The sequence below is a fragment of the Protomyctophum bolini genome (genome assembly GCF_963924005.1).
Source record: "Protomyctophum bolini genome assembly, chromosome: 10".
NCBI classification, from domain to species: domain Eukaryota; kingdom Metazoa; phylum Chordata; class Actinopteri; order Myctophiformes; family Myctophidae; genus Protomyctophum; species Protomyctophum bolini.
Window position 1 is genome coordinate 7,284,322 of NC_137871.1, and position 8,487 is coordinate 7,292,808.

Here is an 8,487-nt window from a genome sequence, read left to right on the forward strand (position 1 = left end):
GCATTTAGCAGACGCTCTTAATCCAGAGCGACTTACATTAAGCAAGAACAAAAAAGCATGGGTATACATCACATAAAAACATTTATCATTGTATTGTATTGTATTGTATTGTATTGTATTTGTGAAGCACTTTGGTACAATGAGAGTTGTTTTTAAATGTGCTATATAAATACATTTGATTTGATTTGATTTGTTATTCTATACCACAGGTCGTTTCGAGGAAGCAATCTGATTGGTTGAAACAGCCTTCTAGCCGGTGGTCAAACCAGCACCGTTCAACACCTATAATCAAAACAAAGAATTCAGCCGCTCTGTTCTCCCAGAGCGCTATAGCAAACTCGGTGGCTAGGCTAGCTAGTTTCTTGGGACATTTGTGGTCGTAGTGACTACATCTGTCATTAATAAAATATTCTTTCAGCGATTTTATTAGTTTTAAGGGTAACTGTGGTTACTTCAGTGATGCTTGCGGAACTCGACTCCGACTCGTTCCTGACCGCATCACGGTCGTGGCAATAATCACGTTAACCCACACCCTCTCGTGTAATATTGCTTAAGTGTTATAGTGTGTATATTGTATAGTGTTATAGTGTATATTTTATAGTGTATATTGTATAGTGTTAGTGTATATATTGTACAGTGTTATAGTGTATATATTGTACAGGAGGATTGACATACTGTGTATCTGGAGGTCCAGGTTCATCACTGAAGTTAAGAGGAATGTCTTTAGAAAAGTCACTCTTCACAGACAGAAGGCTGGGAGTTGGAGACTCTGCTCTGTGGTACAGACGTCTGGAATAACATAAATGTTTGTGTGAATGAGGACCATATATTGTACAGTGTTATAGTGTATATTGTATATTGTATAGTGTTATAGTGTATATTGTATAGTGTTAGTGTATATATTGTACAGGAGGATTGACATACTGTGTATCTGGAGGTCCAGGTTCATTACTGAAGTTAAGAGGAATGTCTTTAGAAAAGTCACTCTTCACAGACAGAAGGCTGGGAGTTGGAGACTCTGCTCTGCGGTACAGACGTCTGGAATAACATAAATGTTTGTGTGAATGAGGACCAGAGTGTATATATTGTACAGTGTTATAGTGTATATTGTATAGTGTTATAGTGTATATTGTATAGTGTTAGTGTATATATTGTACAGGAGGATTGACATACTGTGTATCTGGAGGTCCAGGTTCATCACTGAAGTTAAGAGGAATGTCTTTAGAAAAGTCACTCTTCACAGACAGAAGGCTGGGAGTTGGAGACTCTGCTCTGCGGTACAGACGTCTGGAATAACATAAATGTTTGTGTGAATGAAAAAGTTAGTTAAAGGGTTTCTAAAGATGTTTTTGTTTCGTCTCTTGCCATTGCATGACAAGTAAATTAAATAAAATATCAATAAAATAATAGAAACCGTACAATCCTACTAAATATACAGTACAATAACAGGTGATATTTTAAACATATATGTTGCATACTGTACACAAATACGGTACACGTATTATAGTGTATTTATAGGTGCATTCACATACTTAGCATCAGGAGGTCCAGGTTCATTACTGAAGTCAGGAGGTCGTCCTTTAGACCAGTCACTCTTCACAGACAGAAGGCTGGGAGTTGGAGACTCTGCTCTGTGGCACAGACGTCTGGAATAACATAAATGTTTGTGTGAATGAGGACCATATATTGTACAGTGTTATAGTGTATATTGTATATTGTTATAGTGTATATTGTATAGTGTTAGTGTATATATTGTACAGGAGGATTGACATACTGTGTATCTGGAGGTCCAGGTTCATCACTGAAGTTAAGAGGAATGTCTTTAGAAAAGTCACTCTTCACAGACAGAAGGCTGGGAGTTGGAGACTCTGCTCTGCGGTACAGACGTCTGGAATAACATAAATGTTTGTGTGAATGAGGACCATATATTGTACAGTGTTATAGTGTATATTGTATAGTGTTATAGTGTATATTGTATAGTGTTAGTGTATATATTGTACAGGAGGATTGACATACTGTGTATCTGGAGGTCCAGGTTCATCACTGAAGTTAAGAGGAATGTCTTTAGAAAAGTCACTCTTCACAGACAGAAGGCTGGGAGTTGGAGACTCTGCTCTGCGGTACAGACGTCTGGAATAACATAAATGTTTGTGTGAATGAGGACCATATATTGTACAGTGTTATAGTGTATATTGTATAGTGTTATAGTGTATATTGTACAGTGTTATATTGTATATTGTATAGTGTTATAGTGTATATTGTATAGTGTTAGTGTATATATTGTACAGGAGGATTGACATACTGTGTATCTGGAGGTCCAGGTTCATCACTGAAGTTAAGAGGAATGTCTTTAGAAAAGTCACTCTTCACAGACAGAAGGCTGGGAGTTGGAGACTCTGCTCTGTGGCACAGACGTCTGGAATAACATAAATGTTTGTGTGAATGAAAAAGTTAGTTAAAGGGTTTCTAAAGATGTTTTTGTTTCGTCTCTTGCCATTGCATGACAAGTAAATTAAATAAAATATCAATAAAATAATAGAAACCGTACAATCCTACTAAATATACAGTACAATAACAGGTGATATTTTAAACATATATGTTGCATACTGTACACAAATACGGTACACGTATTATAGTGTATTTATAGGTGCATTCACATACTTAGCATCAGGAGGTCCAGGTTCATTACTGAAGTCAGGAGGTCGTCCTTTAGACCAGTCACTCTTCACAGACAGAAGGCTGGGAGTTGGAGACTCTGCTCTGTGGTACAGACGTCTGGAATAACATAAATGTTTGTGTGAATGAGGACCATATATTGTACAGTGTTATAGTGTATATTGTATATTGTATATTGTATAGTGTTATAGTGTATATTGTATAGTGTTATAGTGTATATTGTACAGTGTTATAGTGTATATTGTATAGTGTTAGTGTATATATTGTACAGGAGGATTGACATACTGTGTATCTGGAGGTCCAGGTTCATCACTGAAGTTAAGAGGAATGTCTTTAGAAAAGTCACTCTTCACAGACAGAAGGCTGGGAGTTGGAGACTCTGCTCTGCGGTACAGACGTCTGGAATAACATAAATGTTTGTGTGAATGAGGACCATATATTGTACAGTGTTATAGTGTATATTGTATAGTGTTATAGTGTATATTGTATAGTGTTATAGTGTATATTGTATAGTGTTAGTGTATATATTGTACAGGAGGATTGACATACTGTGTATCAGGAGGTCCAGATCCATCACTGAAGTTAAGAGGAATGTCTTTAGAAAAGTCACTCTTCACAGACAGAAGGCTGGGAGTTGGAGACTCTGCTCTGCGGTACAGACGTCTGGAATAACATAAATGTTTGTGTGAATGAAAAAGTTAGTTAAAGGGTTTCTAAAGATGTTTTTGTTTCGTCTCTTGCCATTGCATGACAAGTAAATTAAATAAAATATCAATAAAATAATAGAAACCGTACAATCCCACTAAATATACAGTACAATAACAGGTGATATTTTAAACATATGTGACACAGGCCAGCACTTTGGTCCTCATTTTTACAGATTATAGATTATTACAGATTATTAAAGTACAGAATGTAAGCTTTCATATGATGTATCATTCAATGAAATTGGACAATAATTGAAGGAGATATGACCATCTAAAACTTGTTGAAACACATAACAGATACAGATGCAAAGTGGAGAAATTTCCCTTCAAAGATTCTTCAGATTTTAGCACCTCTGGAATGGGTGTGACAATAGATGCTTGTCCACACCCCTAATGTCTTGCATAATCACTCCCCCACTAGGTTACCTGTCAATGACAGTTGAGTGGACACACTGTTTTACTTGAGTTACAGTAAAGAAATGTAGGACTAAGTTGTTTAGTGTATGTTTTGTATTAATACAATCTAAAAAGTAACTAGTAGGCTAACTGAGTTTTCAATGGATATAGGCTATGTAGTTTTAGACCAATGCTTTTACATTGTGTTGTAAATAGCTGCAGTAGGCTACACCATTTTATATACTTTAAGCAATCAAAGTCAGACAATTGACCCAGTATTTTAGATAAATAAAACCGACGCATCAGGCTATGATGCGTTGTGCGCTTGTAGATTTGCTATTTTTAATAAACATCCGTTCACATGCCTGGTTTCTATTTAGTGTGCAAGGCTTACATCCGGTCTAAAGCCCACCCACTGTATGCGCTGATTTCCATACACAATCCGTATCCTCCCCTCACCGGATGTTGAATTAACAGTACTAACGGCCATATTTTGACGTTATGATTGAAAGAAAAGACGAGTGGTTTTGGCTCTTTGCGTGTGGAGGAGAAAAAAAAGAAGCAACGCGCAACACTCTTCCATGGCTATGAAGCAATACTAACGGGCAACGTTTCATTAGTTTTATACATTTTAGGAGTGAAAACATGTGTTTAGTAACACACGACACACAGACAGCTAGCTAACTAGGCTAGCTAGCTGTTAGCCTGTTGTTGTGTGATGGTGGAAGTCTATTCTCCAGGCTGGGAAGCGTATTTGAGTAGCTACGTGGTTTTGTTTATTTTCCTGTAAAGTATAACCCAAAAGCTCCTCCATACTATAGCCATGTTTACAAACACAGAAGCACGCTAATGGGCGGTGACCAGAGCGTGAAACCTCAGGACAAAGAGATCCCAGGACCAATCGAAAACAACATGCAAATCTCAGAACTGCGCTTCCCTGGCCCCAAAACATTGTTAAAAAACAAGCCTACTTTGACATATAAATGTATACGTTTAATTTGCCCAAATGAACAATCTGTTGGAATAAAAACCTTCTTCAACATTCAAACTCTGTTAATATGAAAAAAAAGAAAATCACATAAAAAAAAAAAAACGATTTTATTTCGACCATTTCGACCATTTCATTCTGGCGAGTTGAGGACCAAAGTGCTGGCCTGTGTCACATATATGTTGCATACTGTACACAAATACTGTACACGTATTATAGTGTATTTATAGGTGCATTCACATACTTAGCATCAGGAGGTCCAGGTTCATTACTGAAGTCAGGAGGTCGTCCTTTAGACCAGTCACTCTTCACAGACAGAAGGCTGGGAGTTGGAGACTCTGCTCTGAGGTACAGACGTCTGGAATAACATAAATGTTTGTGTGAATGAGGACCATAGTGTATATATTGTACAGTGTTATAGTGTATATTGTATAGTGTTATAGTGTATATTGTACAGTGTTATAGTGTATATTGTATAGTGTATATTGTACAGTGTTATAGTGTATATTGTATAGTGTTAGTGTATATATTGTACAGGAGGATTGACATACTTAGCATCAGGAGGTCCAGATCCATCACTGAAGTCAGGAGGTAGAGGTATAGACGAGTCACTCTTCATAGACATGTAGCTGGTTGTTGGAGACACTGGTCTGTGGACGAGATGTTTGTCAGCTCCCTCCTCCTCTCTCTCCTCACGGAGACTCATCTCTGCTCTGTGGACGAGATGTTTGTCAGCTCCCTCCTCCTCTCTCTCCTCACGGAGACTCTTCTCTGCTCTGTGGACGAGATGTTTGTCAGCTCCCTCCTCCTCTCTCTCCTCACGGAGACTCATCTCTGCTCTGTGGACGAGATGTTTGTCAGCTCCCTCCTCCTCTCTCTCCTCACGGAGACTCATCTCTGCTCTTCAGGAAACCTGCCATGACATTACAGACACAATACACCAGGACAAAACTGAGTCATTTAATGTGATCCCCCTGGAGAGTCTTATCCGTCATCTACCTCAGTGATTCTCATTTTTTTTCAGGCCGTGACTCCCCAAAAAAACATTCACATGTGAACTGGGGGGACCACCCAAAACATTCACATGTGAACTGGGGGGACCACACAAAACATTCACATGTGAACTGGGGGGACCACCCAAAACATTCACATGTGAACTGGGGGGACCACCCAAAACATTCACATGTGAACTGGGGGGACCACACAAAACATTCACATGTGAACTGGGGGGACCACCCAAAACATTCACATGTGAACTGTGGGGACCCCCACAAAGTACTTGGAATGTAAGAGTTCCAAGTGCTGTGAAAATAGCAGATCTACAAGCTCACAGATTTTTGCCCCTTTCTCATATTTAAGCCCATGTTTAAAACCCATTTTGGGCGGGAACCCCTTTTGGTGTTCGCATCATGTTATGCTTTAGCTATTGAAAAATAGCAGATCTACAAGCTCACAGCGCGCCACCGAGAGAACCACACCTTACAGGTGACTCATAACAATCATGCCACACAGCAACATGGAAGAGGAGAGATGATTGGTTAACATTCTTAGCCAAAGTCTCGGCCACTCCCTGACTCACGCCAGCATGGTGGTGTTACGGTGTAATCGGTGACCTGCTGGAATATGTGACAATCGTGTAGTAAGTAGACAATCACACAACACAATGTCAGTGTCCGAATGTAAATCGTTGCGGTTTGTTCATCGTCAGAGTTCAACCTATAGCTGGTGTTCTGGCCAACGTATTTAAAGACCTCCATGTATGTTAATGTTGTGTGAGGTCCACAAGATGGTCACGTGTTTCAGTAGGTCACCAATTTCACCGTAACACCATGCCGGAGTGATGGAGTGTGAGTGAACAAGTGGCTGAGATTTGGTGTATTGTAATTTGGTCGCGGAAATCTCCTTGGAATTGATTTGACATCAGTTAGGGCGGGTCTTGCCGCCACACACACACACACACACACACACACACACTGTCGCCTTCTGTCACTGAGGCATGTATCAGTGGTGAGGTGAACACAAAGCTGTCATGTGACAACATTTAACATGTCAACTGGTTGTAACATAACACCACCTCTCTCTCTCTCTCTGTGTGTGTGTGAATTAAGCCCCAAGAAGTGAACAGAGTTTTAGTCAAAACTAACTTAACTCTGTCTTTCTCTTTGGCCCTGGGCTAAGGAGTGGTCACTGTGTGTGTGTGTGTGTGTGTGTGTGTGTGTGCGCGCGCGCACGTGTACACATACTTAAGTGAGAGAGAGAGGGAGGGGAGAGAGAGGGAGGGAGGGAAAGAGAGAGAAGGGGGAGGAGGAGAGAGAGAGGGAGGGAGGGGAGAGGGAGGAGAGAGGGAGGGAGGGAAAGAGAGAGAAGGGGGAGGAGGAGAGAGAGAGGGAGGGAGGGGAGAGGGAGGAGAGAGGGAGGGAGGGAAAGAGAGAGAAGGGGGAGGAGGAGAGAGAGAGGGAGGGAGGGAAAGAGAGAGAAGGGGGAGGAGGAGAGAGAGAGGGAGGGAGGGGAGAGGGAGGAGAGAGGGAGGGAGGGAAAGAGAGAGAAGGGGGAGGAGAGAGAGAGGGAGGGAGGGGAGAGGGAGGAGAGAGGGAGGGAGGGAAAGAGAGAGAAGGGGGAGGAGGAGAGAGAGAGGGAGGGAGGGGAGAGGGAGGAGAGAGGGAGGGAGGGAAAGAGAGAGAAGGGGGAGGAGGAGAGAGAGAGGGAGGGAGGGGAGAGGGAGGAGAGAGGGAGGGAGGGAAAGAGAGAGAAGGGGGAGGAGGAGAGAGAGAGAGGAGGAGAGAGAGGAGAGAGAGAGGGAGGGGAGAGAGAGGGAGGGGAGAGAGAGGAGAGAGAGAGGGAGGGGAGAGAGAGGGAGGGAAAGAGAGAGAGGGAGGGAGGGACCCAATTAGGGTCCAGTTAGGTGTTAAAAAATGCATGCACAGCAAAATGGACACCAAAAAAAACATTTTGGTGTCAGCATCATGTTATGCTTTAGCTATTGAAAAATAGCAGATCTACAAGCTCGTGGCGCGCTACGAGCTTGTAGGTCTGCTATTTTTGAAAAAAATCGAAGAACGACATTTTTAGAATCTGATCTCAGGTCAAGAATGGGTTAATCAGACCAGTGTGTGTCCAGTGGAAACCTCGTATGAATCTGATCTCAGGTCAGAATGGGTTTTAATGACTCTTTAAAGTCAGTTCGACTCCCGATCCCCACGGCCTTTACTGCATGTCACACCCTACCCCCCCCCCCCCCCCCCCCCATCTCTCTCTCCTTTTCCTGTCAGCCTACTGACTGTCCCTCCATAAAAAAATAAAAAACAAAGGCAAAAGCCACAACAAAACATACAAAATATGTAAAAAGAACTGTATAATACCAGACTAGACATTAGTTCCAGTAAAGTGATTAAAAACACTTACCCGATATTAACCTTTAATCCAACATGGCAAAATGGAGTCCATGCAGTGTTCAGCTCTCTGTGTTGTCGATGGTTGTTGTGTCAAAATGGTCGACTGTGTTTTTAACACACACAAAGTAGGAAGTGTCTAGAGAGGAAACAGGTTTTTCCAGTTGTGGGGTGTCTCGCTATAGGCCAGTGTTTCCCAAACCTTTTTTGTCCCAGGGAACACTTTTCATAGCCTAAAAATCTCGGGGAACACCTAGGGGTGTGTATATATATATATATATATATATATATATATATATATATATATATATATATATATATAAAATATACA

General features: G+C 41.2%; 1 protein-coding gene across 1 annotated transcript in view; it reads right to left on the reverse strand.

Moving 5' to 3' along the window:
* LOC308322131 (uncharacterized protein) overlaps window positions 1–8,233 on the reverse strand; it is a gene marked incomplete at its 3' end in the record, with an annotated part of 567,861 nt that extends 559,628 nt beyond the window's left edge. Inside the window, exons 1-13 of the mRNA XM_080773325.1 lie at window positions 8,170–8,233; window positions 5,319–5,680; window positions 5,012–5,125; window positions 3,226–3,339; window positions 2,962–3,075; window positions 2,662–2,775; window positions 2,303–2,416; window positions 2,017–2,130; window positions 1,775–1,888; window positions 1,533–1,646; window positions 1,174–1,287; window positions 925–1,038; window positions 676–789 (exon numbers count right to left, since the gene is read on the reverse strand). Coding sequence (XP_080629451.1) covers window positions 676–789; window positions 925–1,038; window positions 1,174–1,287; window positions 1,533–1,646; window positions 1,775–1,888; window positions 2,017–2,130; window positions 2,303–2,416; window positions 2,662–2,775; window positions 2,962–3,075; window positions 3,226–3,339; window positions 5,012–5,125; window positions 5,319–5,662 — 1,598 coding nt within the window. The 5' untranslated portion in view covers window positions 5,663–5,680; window positions 8,170–8,233. The remainder of the gene's footprint in view (window positions 1–675; window positions 790–924; window positions 1,039–1,173; window positions 1,288–1,532; window positions 1,647–1,774; window positions 1,889–2,016; window positions 2,131–2,302; window positions 2,417–2,661; window positions 2,776–2,961; window positions 3,076–3,225; window positions 3,340–5,011; window positions 5,126–5,318; window positions 5,681–8,169) is intronic.
* Window positions 8,234–8,487: the final 254 nt, after the last annotated feature.